The 26,636-nt window shown below is 51.1% G+C and overlaps 1 protein-coding gene across 1 annotated transcript in view; it reads right to left on the bottom strand.

Moving 5' to 3' along the window:
* Window positions 1–26,636, bottom strand: part of CUL9 (cullin 9) — a 751,325-nt gene that overhangs the window by 78,963 nt on the left and 645,726 nt on the right. Inside the window, exon 38 of the mRNA XM_085610160.1 lies at window positions 20,306–20,416. Coding sequence (XP_085466286.1) covers window positions 20,306–20,416 — 111 coding nt within the window. The remainder of the gene's footprint in view (window positions 1–20,305; window positions 20,417–26,636) is intronic.

Here is a 26,636-nt window from a genome sequence, read left to right as displayed (position 1 = left end):
GGGCAGCAAGGGAAACCGAAGGCCCCCGCGGCTACCCCGCCAGCACCAACTGTGCGTGCCGGCAGGAATCTGCGATTTTACTCTTACCTAAGCTGCCCATCTGGAGCACCCACACTTTTCTAAAGTTGGGAGCCGCCTGGGAAGCCTCGCAGCCCCCTCAGCTCAGCAGTCAGCACCCATTGTGGGTGCGGGCAGAAGCCAGCCGTTTTACTTATACCGTGGGTGTCCCGGCGCCCACCACATATTTTGTGTGTGGGCTGCCTAGCCAGCACCCATCTGTTTTTTGCTCTTGCCCGGAGGGAGCAGCTTTGTTCTCTACACCTTCCAGTCAGAATCAAAGCTCTGTTTGTTGCCCTGGGAGAGTGTGGACAGTGGAATTAATTTAGTATTCCTGCCCACTCTCTCCCAGGCAGGGAACAGCACAATGTCCCACTGGATGGGATCCCAGGGACACTGCATGCCATTGGCTCCAGGGGAATGTGGTCCTGGGGCCACAGGATGACTAAGAGAGTGATGGGGGTGCCAATCACCCCCCTCCCCCCAAAAAATAAATTAGCCCCAGGGAATGGCGGGAGGAGGGGGGAAATCACTAGGAGGGGCGAGCACGTATCCCTGCACCTCAAAAAGGCAATCGGCCTCAGAGATGGGGTTCCATTGGGCCTAAAAATGGTTTGGGATGAGGACCACGCGTGCTCCCTCTCCCTAAAAAAACAATTGGCTCAGAGGGGATGGCGTCATCAAGGAATAACAATGGCTCAGGGAGCGGGCTTTGTGCGAACCCCCCGCCAAATAAAGGAAAGCAGCGCTGGGGCCTAAAATTGCCAGTGGTTGGGACTAACCCCCCCCCTAAAAGTAATTGTGGCGACCCCCCCGGGGCTGGCCCACAATGGGATGCTTAAAAATAAAAAGGGCAGGAGATGGCTTTTCAAAAAAATGATATCAGTGCTGCGGATCCACGTTACCCGTGTAAAAATACAGTTTTTGGCTTTGTATTCCTCCGAGGCCCACACTAGGCTAAGGGGGTAGGTTATCCCTACCCTGCCCCCCTTTATGCTTATGAGTCCTAAAATGACTGCCGACACATCTTTGTTGACATGATGACAGTGTGACGGGACTGCGAGCACTGCCCAGGGGGCTACTGAAGACAATGAGTGGTGGACCCCGCTCACACGGGTCTCTAACCTTCTCCCCTGTCCGCAGGATGAGTGGGATTCGGCAGCAGAGGATCAGCTTTTTCGGATGGGTGCCGGGCCCTTTAACTGGGAGTTCCCAGAATCACACGGCCCGCCCAGCGAGGACGTCACGACGCGAGGACCTACAAACGTGGGTGGAACCAGGAAGTCGGCGGACGGCGAGCCCAGGAGGAGTATTGGAGTCGAACAGAGCGAGGACCACGGCGAGAAAGAGAGCGAGGAGCAGCGGAGCCAGTACAGCGGGAGCGGAGTACAGCGGAAGGACGGAGGTGGAGAGGACCGCAGGATACGGATCCGGCGAAGCGCCCTGCCATGTTCCCGGGGGAGGAGCGTGGCTAGGACAGGTACGGGACCGGGTAGCGGGCTGGATAGGGAGGCGGGACCGTCCACGGTAATCGGCGACCGCAGGGTTTCTCCCTAGACCTTATTTGCGTTTACCCCCCCCCTCACGTTTGCTATCACTTGAGTCTATTATTTGTGGCACTCACAAGGTGGTTCCTCACTCCCCTGGCCCTGGTGTTAGGTGCAAACTCTAATACGCAAAACCTAATAAGCCCCTTCTCTTTCCTTCTGGGGACCGGCGAGGGCGGACGTTGGGAGAAGAGAAGCCGGAACCCCTCCGTGGGAGAAGACGGCCTCAAGACCTTGACCCTCCTCTCATCACGGATCCCGCCCCTTTTGCCCGAGAAAGACTGACAAGTCGAACTAAACGAAAACTGATAGCAATAAAACCTAAACTAACACGACTCCGTGTTACGTCCCTTCTTGGTGCCCCGTCACAGACAGGCAATCAGATCTTATCTTTAGATCTGTGGGATCTGCAGATCTTCAGCAGCATGATGTATACATACATTTTAAAATGTAATTTCTCAATAAATACTGACTGGATTTACACTAAATTACAAACCTCCAGCTTTCTGCCAAATTTGGTGTACTTCCGTTTATCCATTTTGGCTTTAGCAGTGTCCAATTTTTGTATGGAAAACTGCATTGGGGAAGAGTGTCTTGAGACGGCCCTAAACTCAACTTTGCCATTTCAATCAATGCCCTGCTGCATTGTGGAACTGACAAAGAGGCCGCACCAACACAGACTGCACCTGCTGAACCTAGTGCTAGCGAGGGAGTGTGCCTGCTGTGCCCGCCACGAGGAGACGCCATCTCCAGAGCCCAGAGAAAGCCAAGAGACTCCAAGGGTCAGTGAGCTGACCTTCTGTTCACAGCACAGGGACAACAGCCGAGAAGTCAGCTGGGGTAAGTTGGTAACCCAGAATCTTCAACCTGTCGCCGTGCAGCACCAGGGACAAAGACCCAACACACAAAGCAGCACCAGAGTTTGTTGAGTCCAGGAGTGTTGCTGATGTGCAGCCGGGACTCCCAGAAGACGAGTCATCGCCTCAAAAAGGATTAGCCTGTGACTGCGATACTGGGTGACTGGACTTCTGCCAACACCAAATTGACTCAAGGGATGTCGACCCTGTGACCAGGACCGCCTCACACCCTTCGTGGACCAAGGAGTAGTCGCAACATGACGTCCGTCAACCTAACTGCATCGTCAGCATCCTTCATACCTTGCATCAGGACCACTTCCATAGGATAGCCCTGCAAAGGAGAACAGTGCCTGGAACTGCCTGAAGACTGCTTCACCTGCTGAGGTAACAGTTTCTAAGGACCTGGCTGGGTCCCCTGACTGGCTCTCTGCTGGGGTTGATCACCTAAAATGACTACGCGACCACAATCCAACTAGCTTAAAATTTGGGGAATTTGACAATGCTTGTTTTTGGCTGAGTGAAACAACTTGATTTACTATAATGCTATACCCCCGGAACCCTGTGGTGGATCTTTCTCATTGAGGTGCATCGGAACCACTCCACAGAAGTCAATGGCAAGGAACCACAGACACTGGGAATGGACTGGAGACTGCTTCACCTGCTGAGGTCACTGTTTCTTTGGACCTTGCTGGTCTTCTTTTTTTTTTTTTTTTTTTTTTTTTTGAAAACCTTTATTGACAGTTCAATAAGAACAAGTATGGGCCTACAACCCCCCAGGGCCGGCCGCTAAGCAATCAGAGCAATAACGACAAGTATAAACACAGGCAGCACTTCGGGGAGCAAAATCGTACTGCTAATACTGTGAACAGCGTAAGTAGGGCACCAGGAGAAAGAGGTTTTCATTTTATGATGAAACAAAGCAGAAGGATCAGGTGACAAGCAATTTTAAAACAACGATCACGGATATGCAGAGTAATGAACGTTAGCGATTTACAGCAATCTATTCGGTCAATGGCGCAAACACAAGAACATCAGGATGGGGAAAAACATAGTATACAGTTGCGCCCGCAGTCCCCCGCCAGAACTCCCCAAGAACACCCCGGAAGTTGTGAACACATGGAACGGCAACGAGGCATAGCAAAAGGAGGTGTATCACGCTGATCCCAGAAAAAGAAAAACAAAAAGAATCAGAGAAGAAAAAGGAGGCCATGGAAAAAAAGATGAAAGAATACAGAATCCCCTCCCCCAACCCTGCACCTCTGCAGATGAGTACGGCCCCCCCCCCCCAGCAGTGTGCCTGTCGCCCTGGAACCAGACCCGAAATGTAGGAGAATAGGGAAAAAGAAGTAGGAAAGGACCCCCACCAGACGGGGGGGTAGAGAAAGTATTTATAAACTGGAGGAGGGCCTTCATAACAGACCCCCGGCTTCTCCCTCCCGCACGGTAAGGTTCCCCTAAAGTGAACAAGGAACAGCACAAAAACAATCTTCTCAAACCACGATGGGGAGCATTATGCACCTATTGTGCCCGTAGCCATGTCAGGAGAGCACACCACCCCAAGCCCGCCCGTCCACTAGGCGACCACCCCCGAGGGGCCAGCCTCATCCCTGACCACTCTGTGGAATTCTGCCCATGCCAACCCCTCGACCCAGCACCATACCCAATGTTCCTAGGCAGAGGAATGTCCAACAACGACAGAGAAGCGACGCACACGGGCGGGGTGGAAGTCTCTGAGCATCAACACAGTCCGCCGCGTGAGGAAACAGGCTTCCCAGTGCTGCCCCAGGATCTGCACTGCACGCAAGGTTCAGGAAGGCAGAAGCAGCCAAAGCAGACATTAGTTGCTGGAGTTGTCTCTGGGTCGCAGGAGGGCATGCACGGGATGAGGCCACCACATCCCACTCAGGTCCAATGCCTCCGGGACAGATCAGGCCCTCAGAAGGTCGAACACACTGTAGCACACTGGCCGGGGCGTCCAGTCGTGTACTAACCTCAGGGGTGGCCGCCACAGCGTCCTCCTGCGCGCAGTGTGGGTAGACTCTGTGTTCGTGCGGACAGGCGGGCCGCCACTGCCCCAACTCCGACGCCACACCATCGAGCTTACTCCCCAAGATCACGAAACCATGAACCAAGGAGGAGTGAAGAGTACCAAGAGCCTCGAGGAGGTCGCCGTACCCCAGCTCAGCTCTCTGTGATCTCGCCGCCACACTCCCAAAAATCGTACGCTCACAGGCCGCTGCGGCCCAGCGGACAGGATGGTAGGCTTCATCGACCCAAGATGGCCGCCAAGTATGCCCGACCCTCACCGGGGCCGGGACCCCGGGACAAGCGTCGCGATGTCCACGTCGCGGGTGACCGGGTTCCGGGGGCAGGCAAAAAACTATCCGTGGTCACGGGCAACAGTCGTCCCCACCACGGACCAGCTCCCGTAGAAATCCGGGGGCGGCCCGCAATGATCGGGGCAGGATACGGACGGCGGCCGGGCAGCTCACCAGCAAGGCAGGGGCAGTCGCCGGAGGATCTAAGATTTGCACCCCCGGTCATGCACTCGGTCAGCTACACTGGGCAGTAGAAGTGACCACGCTGAAATGTAGGCCGAGTTTGGCACCGCTCCGGTGGGCCGACTCCACCCAGTCACCACCGGCCGCAGTTGTCGCACTGCCACCCGGCCACGGCGTCCACTCGATGTCCCGGCTCCAGGGCCGCACAGGCCGCAATGTTCAGATGCAGTTTTCTCCGGCGATAGCACGGCTAGAAACCTCGGAGTCACACAGTCGGGAGCCCCTCTCCTTCAGAAACACGACCACGTAGCACAGGTTGAGGATCTCAGGCAGGATATCCGTGCGGGATGCGGAGGTTCACGGAGCCGGGAGTCTACGCTGCCGTCCCGGTCGCCATCTTGGCTCCTCCCCCCCTTGCTGGTCTTTTTGACTCGCTGCCTAAAGTAGCTGCTTTCCATTCTTTTCTGGAAAAGGTTTTTTAAGTGTCAAATTTGTTGAACTTGCCCATACTGATTGCAGTTAAGTGAAAAGTCTTGATTTATTGTTCCCTGCAAAATGAATATGCTACTTACCAGTATGCATCTGTTCTTGGCATGTAGGGCTGCTGACATTCATATCTGTGCATAGATCGCCACCTAGTGTTGGGTCCGGATGTTTGCACGTTGTTGTCCTGGAAGAGTCTTCGAAGTATCCTTGGATAGGTGACTCCTCCCCTGGACTACAGTGCGCATGGGCATCCTCTCCATCCTCAGATTGTTTTTCGCCATTGTGGCAGTGATGGAGTAGATACAGAAAGTGATGACCATGCTTTACAGTAATTCTGAGAGCTGCAGCTGCTACAGGCGCCGGGGAGGAGGGAGGGCGATATGAATGTCAGCAGCCCTACATGCCAAGAACAGATGCATACTGGTAAGTAGCATATTCAGTTCGAGGCATGTGGGCTGCTGAATTCATATCTGTGCATAGAATGTATAGCAGTGCCCTCTATTAGCGGCGGCTACCCGTGCCAGCTGCAGCGGTCTGAAAAAGAGTTTTTAGAACAGCCTGTCCTACAGCTGCCTGCTGTTTTGACTGCACATCTACACAATAGTGTTTAGTAAAAGTGTGTGTAGTGGACCATGTGGCTGCTCTGCATATATCATGCAGGGGAATATTTCCTAGAAAAGCCATGGAAGCCCCTAACTTACGTGTTGAGTGGGCTCGTGGTGGAATAGTTAATGTGCGTTTTGCCTTTTGATAACAGATTTGAATACACTTAACTATCCATCTGGCTATCCCTGCTTTGGAGATGGCGTTACCTTTGTGGTGCGGGGCAAAGGCAACGAACAGTTGTTTTGTCTTCCTGAAGGGTTTAGTCCTGTCGATGTAGTACATGAGGGCCCTCCGTACATCTAGTGTATGGAGTGCCCTTTCTGCGACAGTTTGCGGGTTTTGGAAGAAAACGGGCAGTTCAATAGTCTGATTCATGTGGAACTGCGATATTACTTTGGGCATGAATTTTGGGTTGGTACGTAGTACGACCCTGTTGGCATGAACCTGTATAAATGGCTCTTGAACGGTTAGTGCCTGGAGTTCACTAACTCTTCTTAAGGAAGTGATCGCTACCAGGAAAGCTACTTTCCAGGTGAGGAATTGAATCTCGCATGAGTGTAGAGGTTCAAAGGGTGGACCCATTAGGCGTGTGAGGACCAGGTTGAGGTTCCACATTGGAGCCGGTGGGTGACTAGGTGGAATGACTCGTTTGAGTCCTTCCAAGAATGCTTTGATGGCAGGCACTCTGAATAGAGAGAGGTGCTGCCTGGTTTGCAGATAGGCTGATATTGCGGTCAAATGGACACGTATAGAGGTGTACGCCAGATTGCATCGGTATAGGTGTAATAGGTAGCAAATGATGTTTTGGATGGATGCGTCCAGCGGGTTAATGTCATTATTACTGCAATAAATGACGAACCTTTTCCATTTGGCTGCATAGCAAGCTCTTGTAGTGGGTCTTCTGGCCTCCTTGATGATGTCCATACAGTCAGGTGGCAGGTTGAGATAGCCAAACTCTAGGACTTCAGGAGCCAGATTGCCAGGTTCAGCTGTTTTGGATCTGGGTGCTGAATCTCTCCATGGTTCTGCGTCAAATGAGCGGGTTTGATCCGCAGCCTTTGATGCGGCACCACGGAAAGTTCGAGGAAGGTGGTGTACCATGGCTGGCGTGCCCACGTAGGAGCAACTAGGACGAGTGTCAGGGAGTGTTGTCTGAGTTTGCGAGCCACCAGCGGTATCAACGGCGCTGGGGGAAAAGCGTACGCAAATCTGCCGGACCAGTTCATCCATATCGCATTGCCCTGCGACTGCGGATGTGGGAACCTGGCGGCAAAGCTTTGGCATTTTGCGTTTTCGCTTGTGGCGAACAGGTCTATCTCCGGATGACCCCACTGCTGGAAGTACGGTTGGAGTACTGATGGGTGTAACTCCCACTCGTACATCTGGTGGCTGTGTCTGCTGAGCAGATCCGCCATCTGGTTGTCCTTGCCGGGGAGGTGTTCCGCCATGAGGAACATGTTCCTTTGAATGGCCCACTTCCACATGCTCTGAGCCAGATGAGACAACTGTGGAGAGTGTGTTCCTCCCTGTTTCTGTATGTAGTACATTGCGGTCATGTTGTCCGTCCGGATCAACACGACCTTGTTGCACAGATGTACTTTGAATGCCCTCATGGCCAGGAAGATTGCCATCAGTTCCAGAAGGTTGATGTGCATCTTCTTCTGTTGTGTCGTCCATAGTCCCTGCACTGTTTAGTGGAGTACATGAGCTCCCCATCCCTGGAGAGACGCGTCCGCTGTCAGTACTATTTGTGGAACAGGCTCTTGGAACGGTCGGCCCTTGCAAAGGTTTTGTGGAGTCCACCAATGCAGAGAGTTGTATGCCCGACCGCTCACCAACACTAGGTCTTTTAGCTGTCCTTGAGCCTGATTCCACTGACGTGCCAGGCACTCCTGAAGCGGGCGCATATGTAATCTCGCGTGTGGGACTATGAAGATGCAGGAGGCCATCATGCCTATCAACTGCATGAACACTCGCGCTTGAAGTGAGTGTTTGGGTTTGAACTTGGAGATCAGTAGTTGCATGCTGTTGATCCTCACTAAATTTGGCTGAGCTGTGGCCGCCAGAGTGTCTATAGTCGCACCTAGGTACTGTTGTACGTGTGCGGGCTGGAGATGGGACTTTGGGTAATTTAGTGAGAATCCCAGACTGTGAAGAAGGTGAATGGTGCGGGACATGTGGCTGGCACATTGCTGGGCTGACTTCGTTTGAACGAGCCAGTCGTCCAGGTAGGGGTAGACGTGTATGTGCTGCCTCCGTAGATGTGCTGCCACCGTAGCTAGGCACTTCGTGAAAACCCTGGGCGCTGTTGTCACGCCGAAGGGAAGGACTTTGAACTGGTAATGCTGACCCTGAACAGTAAACCTGAGGTATTTTTTGTGTGAGGGGTGAATGGGGATGTGGAAATACGCATCCTTGAGGTCCAGCGTGGCTAGGAAGTCTCCCTGCTTGAGAAGCGGAAGGACTTGCTGGAGAGCGAGCATGTGAAAGTGCTCTGAAAGAATGTACCGGTTCAGGGGTCTTAGGTCTAATATAGGTCTGAGTGACCCGTCCTTTTTTGGTAGTAAGAAGTAGAGGGAGTACACTCCCGTACCCTGCTCGTGGACGGGTACGACCTCTATAGCGCCTTTTAGAAGCATACTTTGCACCTCCTGCTGTAAGAGCGTTAAGTGCTCTGAGGACATAGGACGGTTTCTTGGCGGTATTATGGGTGGAGTGGAGGTTAACTCTAGACAGTAACCGTATTTGACAATATCTTTGACCCACCTGTCCGTGGTGATGGAGTTCCACGTGGACAGGAACCTTTGTAGCCTTCCCCCGACAGGTGTTATGTGGTCGGGAGGAAGGGAGAGGGCGTCACTGCTTGTTTTTGGGGGAGGACCTGGTGTTGCCGTAGCCGCGTCCTCTGCCCTTTGTACTGGAGCCACGATATCCACCTCGGGTGTTTTTATCGTAGGTGGTCTGTGTATTGCCTTTGTTATACGTTTGTTGTGACCCCTGTCCTCTACCTGCTCCCTTGTTTCCGGGGCGACGAAAGGAGCCGCTCCGAAAGGACTCAGTTTGGAGGGCGCCCATGGACTTTGCAGTGTCCGTGTCCTTTTTGATCTTTTCAAGGGTGGTGTCAACCTCCGGCCCGAATAAATAGTCGGGGTTGACAGGCTGGTTGAGTATATTATTTTGTACCTCAGGCTTGAATCCAGAGATTCGTAACCAGGCATGTCGTCGCAGCATGACGCTTGTGTTTATGGCCCTGGCAGCTGTGTCTGCGGCATCTAGTGCACACTTGATGGAAGCATTCGTGAGTAGCTGTCCTTCTCTGATGAGAATTTCTGCGCCTTCTTTGAACTGGTCAGGGAGATGTTGGAATAGTTGCTCCAGTGTGTCATAGTGCGCTCTATCATAGCGAGCAAGGAGCGCTTGAGTGTTGGCTATGCGCCATATGTTGGCAGCTTGGGCGGCAACTCGCTTGCCAGAGGTCTCTAACACCTTGGACTCTTTGTCCGGGGGAGGAGCGTCACCTGTCGTTTGCGAGTGTGCCCTCTTGCGAGCATTCGCTACGACAATGGAGTCTAGTGGTAATTGGCCTCTGATGTAAGTAGGGTCCCCAGGTGCTGATCGGTATTTCTTATCAATCCTGGGGTTTATCACTCGTGCCCTGGTGGGTTCCTTGAAAATGTCCTTGGCTGGTTTGAGGACTCCTTTCAACATGGGCAGAGTCTTTACATGCCGTTCTGAGGATGCAAAAGTGTCCATAAGAAAGTCATCTTCGATGGTGTCAGAGTGAAGCTGCACCCCATGGTTATTCGCAGCACGTTCAATAAGAGCGTTGAAGGCTGCAGTATCCTCTGTGGGAGATGTTTTTGCCCCATAGAGTTGTGGGTCCTGTGCATCGAGAGGTGCACCTGGGTCTACAGGGTCGCCCCAAGTGTGATCAGGGTCCTGCTGGTCATCAGGGTCTATGTCTCCACGGTAGGGGATTTGGTCCTCCATGTAGTCCTCCAACGCATCCGTGTCGGAGTGTGTGGGAGAGAATAATTGTGGTTCCTGGTAGGATGAGTGGAAAGGTTCATAAAGGACAGGTTCTGATTCTACAGGCAGCTTCCTTTTTAGTGGGATCCTGAAAGGGTCCAACGGTGGTTCCGAAGTTATTCTCCGCTCGTGGAGAATCATTCTGCCAGTGTTGGCGTCGATGACATGTGCCGGAGACGTCTCGGCAGGTGTAATCGTGGACTGGGTGACCCGTGTCCTGAGTTGGAATATTTTCGGGATTGTGGACGGAGGCAAGCCAAAGGTAATGGCTGGCACCGAAGAGGCTGCCGGAGCGTCGATCGGTCCGGAACCCGACGGGTCCTGGAGGGCAGTCTTGGTTTTGCTGCTTTGTGCCGCAAAGGGTCGCGTTTGGAGCGCCTTTGAGGCTTTTGCACCGACCAGGTTCGTAGAGGCGGCCGTGGACTTTTTCGGCGCCGGTGGTTCATCGAGTCGAGGTGTGGAAATGACCGTCGACGTTTTCGATGCGTGAGGCTTTGGTGTTGTCGAGGGAGCGATGCGAGACGTAGCAGGCAGTGCGGTCCTCGGTGTCGGTGGCGTCGGCGCCGGGAGTTGAGCAGGTTTGTTGGCGCCGAAGGCCTTTTTCCGTACGTCGACTCCGACGTCGCCCGCTTCAAGTTCGGCACCGAAGTCTCTCTTGGTGCGCTCGGTGCCGACGCGTTTCACTGGCGTCGAAGGCGTGGGAGGCCTCGATCCGACTAGCGCCACTTTCGGTTTCGGTTTCGTTTGAACCGGTGCAGCTTTCGGTTTCGGTTTTGTAGAAGTGAAACCAGCCGGTTTAGGCAGTAATGGCTGCCGCTTAATGTCCGAGGCCGGGCCCGAGGGCGGGGCCGAAGAACTGCGGGATGGGTCTCGGGTAAGGCCCGAAGGCGATCCCTCGACCGGAGCCATAGACTGTGGCACTGGGCTTTCTTCGGTCTGAACAGTTAGGCCTTGTTCATCATTGGAGCTACTCTCTTCGGCCCCTAAGGCCTCCTCGTCGTCTCCTACCTCGGTGTCGTCTTCACCTCTGTGGAAGAGTGATTCGTCGACTTCGTCCGATCCGGAGTCGTGTTCGGAAACGGGACTGGAGGGTAGGACTTCCAATTCTTCGACATCTTCGGCCTCGTTGAAGATGTCCGCTGGTGCCGGTGCCGCGTGCTGCGCTTCGAGTCTCGCCGCTCGTCGATTCCGTAGAGTCTTTTTGGAACGGAACCGGGCACAGGCCATGCATGTCGATCCGTCGTGGTCCGGCGAAAGGCATTTGTTGCACACCGGATGGACGTCGATGTGGGGGTACTTCGCATTGCACACCGGACACCTCTTGAATGGCGTCCTCGATTCCATCGTCGAAGTAGTCGATGGACAGGTAAATGCGAAAAAAGTCGGTCCTGAAAGTTAGTAAACTAACAAGGTGGTATCGAAAACCGATCGATAAACAGTACCGACGCGAACTAAAGGCCTTTTGGCCTCGACAAAATTTTTTCCTAACTTGAGCTAAGATAGCACATCCGAACCCAATGGCGGAAAAAAACAATCTGAGGATGGAGGGGATGCCCATGCGCACTGTAGTCCAGGGGAGGAGTCACCTATCCAAGGATACTTCGAAGACTCTTCCAGGACAACAACGTGCAAACATCCGGACACAACACTAGGCGGCGATCTATGCACAGATATGAATTCAGCAGCCCACATGCCTCGAACTGAATGTTCTCAGAACCCTCTGGTGGATGTTTTTCCTTTTGGTGTCAATAAATTAACCACACCATATAATACACCCCATTTCCTCACACTACTGGTGACTCCCAGCTGCTCGTTTCCCTCACAGACAAAGCCACAGCCGCCAAGAGCAAATTCCCTGATGGGTTGAAGGCAGGCGCCACCTGGATGAGGGACAGCTGCCTCAAGTTTAACTCAGACAAGAACGAAGTCCTCGTCCTGGGCTCCTCCCTTTCCGCCTGGGAAGACTCTTGGTGGCCCGCAGCACTCTGAACCCCCCCCACACCCACAGACCACGCACTAAACCTCTGCATCATCCTTGACTCCTCGCTCTAAATTAACCTCCAAATCAATGCTCCTCCTCCTTCGTAAGACCTTCAAGTGGATCCCCACTGAGTCCAGGAAAACGGTCACCCAGTGACTCGTCAGCAGCAGACTTGACTACACAACGCATTCTACGCCAGCACCACCCAGGAACTCAAAATAAAACTGCAGACCATCCAGAACGCCTCCGCCAGATTCATCCTGAACATCCAAGACTCAACCACATCACAACACCTGAGAGACCTCCACAGCCTACCTGACAACAAGAGAATCACCTTCAAGCTTCTTATGCACGCCTACAAAGCCCTCCACAACACCGGACCTGCATACCTCAACCACCACCTCTCCTTCTACACTCCAAGCAGACATCTCTGCTTTGCCCAACTGACCCTTGCCACCCTTACATAGATCTGCAAGACCACGGCTGAAGGATGCCCTTCTCCTACCTCGCTCCAAAGACCAGGAACGACCTGCCTCAGGCAATCACAATCATTGCCGCAATTCAGGAAGGACCTCAAGACATGGCTCTTCAACTGAGCCACCCATCCAGACCCAGGGCCAGGCCCCTCCTCACCCCCAAGCACATTGAGCCCCTCGTGGGTGAGTAGTTGTACTTTATAAGAATACTTATTGATTGATTGATTCACACTGATGCATTGGGGACCAAGGGTAAATTAACAACTGGTCTCGTGACCCAAACAGTTTTGAAGAACAATAAGTTGCAAACGTCCAGGCCAAAAACTAGATGGCAGGAGTATGCAGAACATGTGTATCGACAGCCACACATGATATGAACACAGGCACTCATGCAAAAACTTGGCACCCAGAGACAAATAAAAGGCAGAAACATCTAATCTCAGCAACTGGAAAAACACAGTGGCCATACACCTATAGGAGTAGCTAGAGACAAACATATGGCACACAAACCCGCCTGAGTCCCAAATACACTCCCACCTCAGCACCCAACATAAAAGCACAAGTTACTACATATGTAACGATATATCTGTAAGAGACATTAGTTAGTGATAGATTCCTTACCTTAGAATATCCCCAGGCGTCAGACTGGATCCGGAAAGTTTTGCTAGCAGTACCCCTGCGCTTCAGTAGGTGGCGTTGTGCGGCTCCGCGTCCGTCGCTGGCGTCGTAAGCGCCGAGTTGACGTCACAGAGACTACTTAGGCGCCACTCATGCGTGCTGACGTCAGTTCTGTACACGACTTTCCACGCCAGGAACGCAGAGACATGCAAGAAACTGACCACTGGTGCCATGAAACTAGGGCCCTAAAAGGGGATGACCTTAACCCTAGAAATCAGGTCGCAGAACGGGGAGGATGGGTGGGGCGGTAAGGAATCCCTCACTAACTAATGTCTCTTACAGATATATTGTTACACAAGTAGTAACTTGTGCATCTGAAAGAGACACGTTAGTGATAAATTCCTTACCTTAGAATAGACACGCTAGCAATACCAACCCCGGTGGTGGGTCTGCGAACAAGATTACACCAGAAAGTCACGGAGAACAGAACGACCAAAGAAGCCATCGCTATGGACCTGACTGTCAAGGCAGTAATGCTTGGTGAACGTGTGCAGCGAGGCCCACGTAGCTGCCTGACAAATGTCCTGCAAGGGAACGCCGCGTCCCAAGGCAGTCGTGGCTGCCGTTGCCCTGGTAGAATGGGCACGCAGCTCCGCAGGAGGCTCCTTTGCCAACGAGTAACAGGCCTTGATGCAGAGAACGACCCAACAAGAGATGGTCCGCTAGTGCACAGCCGGACCTCTTTTTGGCGCCCACATAGCCAACAAAGAGCTGGTCATCCACCCGGAACTGTCGTGTGCGCTGCAAGTAGAGTGACAGAGCACGTTTTGGGTCCAGACGGTGGAGCCTCTCTTCCTCTTTTGAAGGATGCGGAGGCGGAAAGAAGGTGGGCAAGGTGATAGTCTGCCCGATGTGGAAGGGCGTGACAACCTTTGGCAAGAAAGAAGGACGGGTCCTTAAAACTACCTTGTCCGGATGAACAGAAAGGAAAGGAGGTTTGGAAGAAAGAGCCTGGAGATCACTCACTCTTCTGGCAGAGGTGATAGCTACCAGGAAGGCCGTCTTGAGAGTGAGAAGACGCAACGGACAGGTATGAAGGGATTCGAAGGGAGCGCACATCAGATATGTCAAAACAAGGTTTAAGTCTCATTGAGGCATTATGAACAGTACGGGAGGAAACGTGTGCGTAATGCCTTTTAGGAAACGGTTAACAACCGGGGACTTAAAAAGAGAAGGCTGATCTGGAAGCCGTAAAAAGGGGGAGATGGCCGAAAGATAACCTTTGATAGTGCCCAGAGCAGAGTCCTGCTGGGCCAAAGAAAGAAGGAACAGAAGGACTTCAGAAAGAGGGGCAGAAAGGGGATCCACAGCCTTAGCTGTGCACCATGCCACAAACTTGTTCCGCCTGCACGCGTATACCGTCTTAGTGGAGGGATGCCTGGCTGCCAGAATGACAACACAGACTTCGGGAGGAGGATCGAAAGCTGTCAACTGTCGCCGCTCAATCTCCACGCATGGAGGTGGAGGCTGGACAGGTTCGGGTGGAGGACCGTCCCCAGTTTCTGCGATGGAAGATCCTCCCGAAGAGGCAGTCGGATCGGGGGATCGATCGCCATGCTGAGGAGCTCGGGATACCAGTATCTTCATGCCCAATCTGGAGCCACAAGGATGACTTGGGCCCGGTCGCGTCGAATCTTCTTCAACAGTCTGGGGAGAAGTGGTATAGGGGGGAAAGGCGTACAATAGACCGCAACTCCACTTGCGATGAAAAGTGTCGCCTAGCGAGTGCCGCCATGGAAATTCCAACGCGCAGAACTGAAGACATTGCGCGTTCTCTTCGGTGGCAAATAGATCTAACCAAGGCTCTCCCCACTGCTGAAAGAGACCTTGCACCACGTCCGAGCTCAGACGCTATTTGTGATCCATCAAGCACCGGCGGCGGAGTTCGTCCGCCCTGGCTTTCAGAGAACCTGCCAGGTGTTGAACCATCAAGGTAATGCCTTGATGTTCCAGCCATGTCCAGAGCCGCAGAGCCTCCTGACATAGGGTCCAGGACCCCACCCCGTTTGTTGCAATACCACATGGCGGTGGTGTTGTCCGTGAACACCTGCACCACACTTCCCCGGACAGAGGGAAGGAATGCCTTCGGTGCAAATCGGATCGCCCGAAGCTCCAACAGATTGATATGGAGCCGGGACTCCGCCAGAGGCCTCAGATCTCCGCCTCTCCCAAGTGGCCTCCCCACCCCAGGAGGGACGCATCCGTCACCACTGTGCGCTCCGGTTGAGGAAGGGAGAGGGATCTGTCATTGACCCAATCGCGATTCGTGAGCCACCACTGCAATTGCCGTGCAGTGCCATCCGAGATCTGGACATGATCGGACAGGTTGCCCTGATGCTGCTGCCACTGGAACTTCAGGTCCCACTGCAGAGCCTGCATATGCCATCTGGCATGTGTCAGCAGCAGGAAGCCATCAGGCCCAGAAGCCGGAGGGTCATCCTGACAGAGGTTGAAAGATCGGAATCATAGCCTGAATATCTCTGACTCGCTGCTCGGGAAGATAAACCAGAAACAGCGTCGAATCCAGAACCGCTCCTATGAAGGGGAGCTTCTGAGAGGGACTCAGGTGCGACTTCGGCACGTTGATGGAGAACCCCAGCAAACGCAGGAGGTCGGCTGTAGTCTGAAGGTGGTTGACGACTGCCTGGGGCGAGCCCGCCTTTAACAACCAGTCGTCGAGGTAAGAGAAGACTGACACCCCTGATCTGCTCAGATGAGCCGCGACCACCGCCATCACTTTCGTGAACACCCAAGGGGCGCTGGTAAGGCCGAAGCGGAGCACGGCAACCTGAAAATGCTCCTGGCCTACCGTGAACCGCAGGTAACGCCGGTGGGCCGGCAGGACAGGGATGTGAAAATATGCGTCCTGCAAGTCCAACGCTACCATCCAGTTTCAAGGGCAGCCAGTACCTGAGCCAGAGTCAGCATTTTGAACTTCTCCTTCCGGAGAAGGCGATTGACGTTCCGGAGGTCCAAGATGGGGCGCAGGCCCCCTTTGTCCTTCTTGGGGACCAGAAAGTAGTGGGAATAACAACCACTCCCTACTTCCGGCCCAGGAACGCACTCGATGGCCCCCTTGGCCAAGAGGGCCGTGGCTTACTGCTGGAGAAATATCAAGTGATCCCCCGACATGCGGTGGCATCGAGGTGGCAAGGCTGGAGGGGAGGATAGAAAGAGAATGGAGTAACCCCAGCGGATGATCTGCAACACCCACTTGTCCGATGTGATATCGTGACAGTGGGGGAGGTGGTGGCGGATCTACCACCCACCGGCGCGGGGTGCACCAAAAACCTCGTATTAGGAAGGTTTGGCGGTAGAAGCAGCGGGGGTGGAGGTGGACTGACCCCCACGCTGATTCCTATACCCGCCCCTGCGGAAGCTGCGTCCGCGCTGAGGATGGTTCTGCATAGGCTTGCTGAAGGAACGTGCCTGGGCGCCTCTGCCGTGGCCACGAAAGGAACGAAAACCAGGAGTGGCCGGGCTCTTTGCAGAAAGACTCAAGGACTTGGCCGTGGCTCGCGAGTCTTTAAAGCGCTCCAGTGCACTGTCTGCCTTATCGTCAAACAGGAGAGTGCCATCAAAGGGCATGTCCATGAGTGAGCTCTGGACATCGGGCAAGAACCCGGTAGACCGCAACCAGGCGTGGGGACGCAGCGCCACAGTCGTAGAAATCGCCCTACCCAGTGTGTCTACGGTGTCTAAACCACACTGAATGGCAAACTTAGCCACATCTTTACCCTCAGCAACAGCTTGGATCTCCTCAGGACACTGAGGCAACACCTGCGCAACTGTATCCCACACAGTGTGGGAATATCGGCCTAGTAAACAGGCGGTGTTCACTGACCGCAGCCACAAGCTGGCCGAAGAGAACAACCTCTTAATGAACTGCTCCAGCTTCTTAGAGTCCTTATCCGGCGGGCCATGGGAAAAGCACTTTGTGACGTCGAGGCTTGGATGACCAGGCTCTCGGGTGTAGGATGAGTGGTCAGAAACGCGGGGTCACCAGGCGCTGGGCGATGACGCCTGGCGACATTCTTATCCACAGGGGCTCCTGTGGCTGGCCGCGATCAAGTGCCCAACAATACGTCAGTGAGGGCGTCGTTAAAGGGGAGCAGGGGCTCCAACGAAGTGGATGCCGTCTGGAGCACCTCAGTGAGGAGATTAGTTTTGAGGGCCACCGTAGGAAGATCGAGGTTGAGGACCTCAGCTGCCCGACGGAGCACCATCGTGTAGGAGGCGCCCTCCTCCATGGTAGGCGGGAGAGAGGCAAACCCCGGGTCAGAAGAGACGTCGAGGTCGCCGGCGTCCTACAAGTCGTCCACTCAGTCCTGCTCGGAGTCACACTGACGGGCAAGAGAGTCCTCGGACCCCTCCCAGTCGTCCTCCACCTCTGTTGCATGGGGAACAGACCGCGGCAGAGCTGGAGCCGGAGAAGGAACATACAGCGTCGTAAATGGCGCCGGGTACGGCGCTGGCCGGGGCCGAGTCCAGATGCGGATCCCAGGTAGGAACAAAATGGTCCTGGAACCGGGGCAAGGGCGGGACAAACGGCACCCAGTGCGGCGCCGGAGGCGGAGCCGAGGGTGGCGCCAGGGCCAGAGCCGGTAGCGCTGGATCCTGTGGCGCCGACGCTGGATCCGCAGCGGCGGCCGCACAGGATCCGTACACGGGACCGCGGGGCCCAAAGGCGCACCGGCCGGAGCCCGAGGCCTAAAAAGGCGGTCCATAGTAGCAAGAAATTCTTGCACCTGTTCGGGAGTCGCCGACGGCCCGGTTAAGGCAGGTAGGCCGCGGGACTCTAGGCTCCAAAGGAGCCGCAGGGGCAGAACCCCTGTCGCCCTAGTGCGCATCAGTGGACCGATGGGGGGACGTCAGAGAGCGAGCTCGCTTCTTCGACTTCTTTTTATGTCGTCGCTTACCCGAATCCGAGGGCGAAGACTTGGAGCGGCGACTGCAGCCCTGCGAGCATTCCCGGGAACGGTCCCGGGACCTGGAACGGCGCTGGGACAAGTGCCGGACCTCCAGCAGCTTCCAGTGCCACGCTCTTAAGGCCTTTGAGGCCATGGCCCGACAGGACCGGGAGTCGTGGTCGGTCTCCAGGCAGTAGAGGCAAACATCGTGTGGGTCCGCCACCGACATATTGCAACGGCAGGCCCTTCAAGACTTAAATCCAGGCATCCCTACGTGCACGAAGGAGAAAAAGAGACAAAAAGTCTCAAAAAGGGTAGTCAAAAAGTGACTAAGATACGCGTTCTAACCGGATCTGCGCTTGCTGGCGCGGAAAAAGAAAGAACTGATGTTAGCGCGCATGGTGGCACCTAAGTAGTCTCCGTGACGTCATCTCGGATTCAGTCTGACGCCTGGGGATATTCTAAGGTAAGGAATCTATCACTAACGTGTCTCTTTCAGATCACAAGATACACATACATACCTCATCTCAGTAAGCAGACAAACACATGGCGCACACACCTACTCTTAACCTAGAACATGACATGACCTGAGACATGAGACCCACACAACTGCCTCACAATCCCTAGACAAAGGCAAGGCTCACACACCTACCTCAGGACCCAGAGATAAACAGGACCCTCTACCTTAGCACCTAGAGACAAAAACATACCTAATCTCAGTAACCAGAATGACACCTGACCCTTCAAAGCCACCCTAGAGCTCAGAAAACATATGGTATAATCACACAACTATCTTAATATCCAGAGACAAAGAGGAAACATTAGCAAGTCATCTCAACACAAGGTCCACACACCTATAAGAGTACCAGGAGACAAACGTTCCACACACCTACCTCAGTAACTGGAGACAAGCATGAGACCGACACACATACTTCAGTACTGGAAAAAAGAGTTTCCTACAACTACCTCAGTACCCAGATACAAACACAAGCACAACACACCTATCCTAGTTCGGAGAGACAAACACGAGGCGCAAACACCTATCTCAGCACTTGAAGACAAACATGAGGCCCACCTACCTACCTCACTACTTAAAGGCAAACATCAGGCCCACACACCTTACTCAGCCCCTAGAGGGGAACACTGGGACAGACTACCTTATCTCACTGTCCACAGGCAACACAAAGCCGGCATACATAACTCAGTAACTGAGGCAAACAAAAGGCCCTCACCCACGAACCAAAGGCCTGCATACTGTACTTCAGTACCCGGTCTAAAACAAGAGACCCTGACACATACTTAAGTTAACAGCAATCTCAACTTAATGGGCCCATTTTACTAAACAGATCAACCTCGCCTCAGACACCATAGCAGGAATCCCTCTAACGTATCAGTCACAGTCAGATCACAATGGGAACCATGAGGTTGTCTATCCTTAACGCAAATGTTTACCCCATGTATAAGCATCGCAAGTAGTTTCATATGCCAGCTCCCTTCTCTCAGACAGGGGCACTTCCAAGCTTAGAAAACAGGAGGTCCTGGGTTTGTATATTACGACGCTACAGGGGAAACAGCATAATGTGATCTGCCTGGTTTAGCCTCAACAGCCCAAGCATAAAAACTTTCAAGGACGGATAAATATGGTCTGTGATGGGCCCAGGGGCTATGGAATTTATCCTACTTTTCATGGTAGTCTCTGAGGGAGGATCAGTTATGGTTCAGTATCTTTCATCATCCAAAGGTGCCTTTTGTAAGATTGAGCCCAAACCCTCCCCTTCCATGAACTGGGGGTACAGTATGTTTGATACTCGTCTATAATCAAGACTTGAATTTTAAAAACAAAACACATGAAAAACAAATGGTAGCAACAAAGCTACAAGAAAGTCATCGACAGCATTGGTTTTCCCAAGCCCTGAACAGTTTTTAGTTGTCCTTGTCTAAATTCACATCTGTACGCTAAGAGCGGAGGTTGGTGGCCAAACAGCATCTCTGAATGGACAACAGCTATAAGCATGTCATCTCTGTCCACAGTCCTACTGCGGAAGTGAGACCGTGTGCAGCCAGCACCTCTACATTCACCACCTCCATGCTGCCTGGCCTTGCTTCCTTTCTTGGGTCACTTTTGGTCTAGTTGGTATTGGCAGGCTTAGTACTTGACCAACCCTGGGTAACCTTACCTTGCGTGCCTGCTCTAGAACTTTGCAAGCATCCACGACGAAGGTCAGAGTCCTCATCTGGGGAACCTCGCTGACTGCAGACACACGGTTCCGGAGGTTCATGGCGAACTCCTGAAAGATTGACAATATAATATGAATGAAACACACAACTGATTCTCTGTTTCACCCACAAGTGCTGCACAGCATCCTCTTCAAACGTGTGCCAGAATGACAATTTTACCCAGCGCGCTCCACTATCTGTTTTCATAGACTGGGTGAAACTGCTGCAGGCATGTGCAATGGTAAGATGCTTGGCTCTTTAGAGGCATTTGTGACAGACTGCACATTATAAATGTATAAATACATATTTACAATTCCATTTATCTCAAGGTAAACAGTTTACTTGAATTAGAAATGCTTTAGTTCTATAAACAGAGAGGCGTGTCGACATATATTGCCTTGAGGCAAGAAATGTGTGGAATTCTAGAACATCATTAAAATAAAACTGAAGCAAGAGTTTGGCTAATACTGAAATATCTCACAACCATACGAGATTTTGTATGAAATAAAGCTTTAACCTGCAAGATGATTTTTTCTCAGAAACTACATTTACTTCAATTAGGTTTGCACTTCCCACTCAACATGGTTTTTTAACGTGGTCATTAACCCAGGCAAATCAATGTGTGAGAGGTGTGGCGCAGCAGCCAGAGGGGCTGACTCCAGAGGGCAGGGCTCTTGGTTCGATCCCCGCTGGCAGCAGCTCAGTATCATGTCCCTCTGGGCAATAGCTCACTTAATCTCCCCGACGGCCACCAGCGCCTCGAAACCTTAAGGGGGGATATGTTCGCACTTTACAAATAGGAATTATTATTATTATTGATGATGGTGTCTCGCCGGCAGCTACAATACATAAAGAATAAGTTACTAACCTTTGGTAATGATATTTCTGGTGAATATTCGGTCTATCGCCAGATTTCTCACCACATGAATCTCCACAGGCGCTAAATGAAGCTGAAAGAGTTCAAAGAGCATTCATGACCGATAGGTGATGCCATGGCTCCAACTCAACTCCAGAATCCCCCCTCCCCCACCAGTTGTGATGTCATGGAGCCATATACAGCACCACTCCGATGTCAGTGTCAGTTTGTGTCCTTTTTTCCAATGCCCTTAGAAGCAGAGACAAGATTGAATAAAGGGACAAATGTGGTGCGGAAAAACGAACGATGAACCTTAATAAAAGCACAACACTTCTCAGAATTGGGCAGCTGGCGGGTTAGTGAGGAACAAGCAGATAGCTAGAGTAGTTACCAGGAATACAGTTATCGAAGGCAAGTAACTTCTTCTGATGGCTGCTTCTAACTGCAGATTTCTCACCTCCTGAATCAGTACCAAAGCATTGCACCTCAGCAGGATAGTGAGGAGAAACAATCAACAGCCAGGCTATAAGGAAAAATGTAGACAAGCATCCCCGCAAACCCAGAGTGGAAACAGCATCTGGCCAGGAACTGACCCAGCCTTTTACAACAGTCCAATGCACATACCAGCTAGGCACACTTCGGTATAGCAGAAAAGAATAAGCCCTGCCCTAGCGAAATGGACCCGGCATCCTCAAAAAGCAAGCCCCCGTCCCCTTACCACTGTATCATTGAAAACTCCACTTTCTTTTAAATATAAAGATGCAACCAGGGCAGAACACACATCCCTTTTAAAGACCATAATATACAAGAAGGACGGTCAGCCAAAACGTATCTGTAATCAAGACCATCTCACTCAAAAATGTGCGGAAACTGGCAATGCAGTGTAAAATCTGTCTCCTTCCAAAGTTGACAGAAACAGCTTGAGAGAAGTTGGAAGGAATGGTTTCTTACCTGTAATCCTATTCTGGATTTACACTTAACTAATTAAATGTGCTTTAATCTGCATATTTAAAGGAAAATGAAGAAAAAAGAGAATAATATAGACTTTTAGGCTGCAATTCTGCAGCTATGGAAGGAGAGTCTGTGCCTTTAAGGGCCCAGAGTCCACCAGTCTCCCATCATGCCCAGTAAGAGCAGTTACCGGAATTAGGCAGCTGGCTTTTCGAGCCAGCGGTATTATTAGTTAGGGAAACAGATTGTCTATTAATCATCTCGGTTTCTCCCACCGGCGGAGAAGGGCGGGTTGCTTAAGATTTGAATGGAGCTTACTCTGAGAGGGTACTAGGATAACAGGTAAGAAACCATTCCTTCTCTCTCGGGGGTCTCCACTGATAGTAGCAAGCCCATCCCTAAAATTGTGGTGGAAGAGAAAAGAGACGACCTACAGAGAAAATTTAGCAATTAGATTCCTCAGAGAAGTCTGTCCTACTTGAGCATCTGTTCTCACGTCTGAGTCCAACAATAGTATTGGGTAAATGTGTGAACTGATCTCCACGTAGTTGCTTTGCTTATTTCATCAACTGCAATATTCCTCAGTAGAGCAGCTGTAGCTGCTTTCTAGTGGAATAAGCTTTTGGTTTATCAGACAGAATTTTATTTGCTTTCTGGTACTAAAACAAGATGCAAGACACTATCCACCTGGATATAGATTGTTTAGGCGTGGCTAAGCCTGTATGAACAAGGTCATAGTTTACAAACAATTTGATCAGACTTGTGTATGTCTTTTGCCTTGTCTAAATAACATTTTAAGATTCACCTAACATCTAAAGTGTGGAGAATTCTTTCTGCTGGAGCGGCAGGGCGCCAAAACAAGTGCTCGTACTCTCGATCGGCGTTCGCACTCTCGATCAATGGCGAGACCTGCATTGAGGAAGCCTTGATCTCAGAGGGGAAACAAGAGGCCTTGCCCGAAAAGGAGCTTCCAAAGGTGTCTCTGTCTGAGGAAGAGGAGGAGGCGTAATATGTGAAATAGGCGCTGAAGGAGGTGGAGGAGAGTTCGGAAGAATGATGGACGACGATGGCGTGTACGCCCTGGACTATTCTGAGTCAGAGGTGTATTGTAACCTTCTTGGTCTCGACTTTCTGACTCTTTCCAGGGGTCTCCAATGCCTTGATACAGACAGACTTCTCTACGTCGATTTTCCTCTATGACTTGACGTCAACAGATTTTTCAACGTCTATAATGTCTAATGTCTCCTATGTCTCGACGTCATGGAATCCTTGGACTTCAACCTCCTATTTCTCGACACTTTATGTCGCCCCCTTCTCGAAGTTGACTCAGCTTTCGACAGCGAGCATGAAGGCATAATGTCTGCGTCGCTCTTTTGTTCCATGAAGGCGAATCTTTCTACTTGCCCCTCAGGCTATGCCTCGAAAAGGTCCTGCAGTATTGACATCTGTCAGGAATGTGGCTGTCTGGAAGGCAGATACATACATCATCTGATTTGGCCTTTTTTTTGCCACAGGCAGGGCACTTGTCAAATATAAATGCCATTTTGTTGGGCCCAAAAAATTATTTTCCTGTCAGAAAATAACAGAAAAACACTGGAATTGTTGAAATCTGTCAAATAAAGGTGTTAGCAAAGATTTCTGAGAGAAATCTTTGAAGAAAAAAGGGAAAAAAGAGGCCAAGCTTAGTGCTCAAAGATCCTGTCAAGAGCCAGAAAAAGAGAACTGAGGTAACTGCCACCTACTGGGGATCATGGGATACTGGTGGACTCTGGGCCCTTAAAGGCACAGACTCTCTTCATATGTGCAGAGTTGCAGAGTTAACGTCTACATTGTCCTCTTCCTTCATCATTTTCCTTTAAAAAAAGGTTTGTGAATAAGATTAGTAAAGACATTTAACACAATTTCAGCTAATTTTTTTCCTTTTTTTAAATTGTACATTAACCCTTTTTAAATGCAAATTAAAGCATTCAGCCAAAATCGCCTGTTTTATAGTCTGAAAGATGTTTAATTAGGTAAGTGCTTATCCAGGCCTTACTGAAGAAAAGCGAACATCTACAAATAGGAAGATATATTGTAAAGAGTTGCTCTAGGATGGACGGGACTATTCAATGCTTATAATTATCAATGGGGCTTCCCTGAGAGAGAATATATGGCTTCACAGCACCACAAATATTTTGGGTACAAGGTAGGGTAATACACTGACCAAATTCACAGGCCTCAAAATGCAGATAAAATCGAATCGCCATACGGCAACTGCGACTGGCTCAAACAATGAAGTCATCAGAAACTAGGACCAAATCAGGCCTAACCGAGGGTCATAACTGCAAAGATAAAACACAACGACTGAGCATTTCAGGAAGAACGTCAACCAAAGAAGACAGAGAATAGCACAACATATACCTGCTTTCCTATGGGCAAATTCTCCCACTTTGAGGCCCCAAAGTTCAAGACATAACCACCATACTCCATCTGGACAGATGGGAAGCATCAATGTGATGACCAATAGCTTGACAGTATAGCACAGCAACATACATCCACTCCACCCCGTCCATAAATTAGACACAAAAATCTGTATGAGGGAGCAAACCCTCCCGATAAGAATAATCCAAGATAATTGGAAGTAGAGGACAAAAGAACAGACTTGAGAGCAGTAGTACTGTGTGTGACTCCCTTCAGCTCGCTGGACAAATGTGCATGGCCTGTACAAATGACTGCCTCCCTGTAAGAAGGGTAACAATATAGCTCAAATCAAAGTTCTGCTCAAAGAGTAGGGAAAGGTCAAAGGGAAGTTCAATCACGATTGTTGCCAAAAACGAAAGATAAGCACTAGATGGCAGCGACTGAAGCCTAGACCACCTCTGGAGTCAGACATAGAATGCGAAAGCAACAGGAAGTAAATTGCCTGCTCTTGTGGTCAGACCAAAGGCATTGCAAATGAGCAAACAGCACATTTCACCAATTCTCTACTCACATTTCTTCCATCATTCATTCATTGTAACCATGACCCATTCGGACCAACTTATAAATGCTCTCTTCGAAGGGTGAAGGCATCCTAAAGGGTCAGCCTTAAAGCAGCAAGTTTAAAATACACTTAGCAAAGCCCCTTCACAAAAAAGAGGTATACAGTGTCAGCTGCTTAAGGTACAATTTAGAGGGGACTAGCATTCCCAACCTATGTGTCCAGGGAAAACAATGCAGCCCCATGAGGTCGACCTAAAAAATCCAAGGTGTGGACGCAGGTACATTCGTACCCCATAAGCACACAAAGCAGTTAATAAGAAAGAAAACATTACACCAGATGGCATAGATCCAATATGGAAGATGGATTAGAAAGGAATATGCTACTTACCAGTATGCATCTGTTCTTGGCATGTAGAGCTGCAGATCTACACACTTTTGCATAGATCGCCATCTGGTGTTGGGCCCGGATGTTTGCAGTTTGTTTTTCCTCTTGGAAAGTCTTTGGACGTCACGAGGTCGGTGACTCCTCCCTTGGATCGTATTGCGCATGGGCTTTGGCTCCATCCTCAGATTGTTTTTCGCCAATAGGGAAAGATGGAGCGTAGTAATAACAGTGAAGAAACCCATGTGTGTTGTATCTAAATAAGATAGACTGGAACAGATACAGGTAGCCGGGGAGGCGGGTGGGCGTGTGTAGATCTGCAGCTCTACATGCCAAGAGCAAATGCATACTGGTAAGTAGCATATTCCGTTCGAGGCATATGAGCTGCAGATTACACACTTTTGCATAGACTATACAGCAGTTCCCAACCTTAGCGGCGACCACCAGTATCTGTTGCAGTGGTTTGAAATAGTGTTTTTAGTACAGCCTGGCCCACACTAGCTTGTTGCTTGGTTTGCACATCTACACAGTAATGTTTAGTGAAAGTGTGCGGTGTTGACCATGTAGCTGCTTTGCAGATATCATCTAGTGGGATGTTCCCTAGAAAAGCCATAGAAGCCCCTATCTTTCGTGTAGAGTGGGCTTTAGGGGGAATAGATAGTGTTCGTTTTGCTTTGTGGTAGCAAATCTGTATGCATTTTACAATCCACCTAGCTATCCCTGATTTTGAGATGGGGTTGCCCTTGTGTGGTGGAGAGAAAGAGACAAACAGTTGTTTGGTCTTACGGAAAGGTTTTGTTCTCTGGATATAGTAAAGTAAGGCCTGTTAAACATCTAGCGTGTGTAGAACCCTTTCTGCAACAGTTTGAGGTTGCGAGAAAAATACCGGTAATTCTACAGATTGGTTTAGATGGAAGGGGGAAATGACTTTGGGTAGGAATTTTGGGTTGGTACGGAGAACAACCTTGTTCTGGTGCATTTGGAGAAAAGGTTCTTGTATAGTAAGTGCTTGTATCTCACTGACCCTTCTAAGGGAAGTGATGGCTACAAGAAAAGCTGTTTTCCATGTGCGAAATTGCAGTTCGCATTTATGCAAAGGTTCGAAGGGCGGTCCCATTAGCCTTGTGAGAACTATATTTAA

This window comes from Triturus cristatus, chromosome 6 (assembly GCF_964204655.1).
Source record: "Triturus cristatus chromosome 6, aTriCri1.1, whole genome shotgun sequence".
Taxonomy (NCBI): Eukaryota; Metazoa; Chordata; class Amphibia; order Caudata; family Salamandridae; genus Triturus; species Triturus cristatus.
This window is presented reverse-complemented; position numbering and strand designations above follow the sequence as displayed.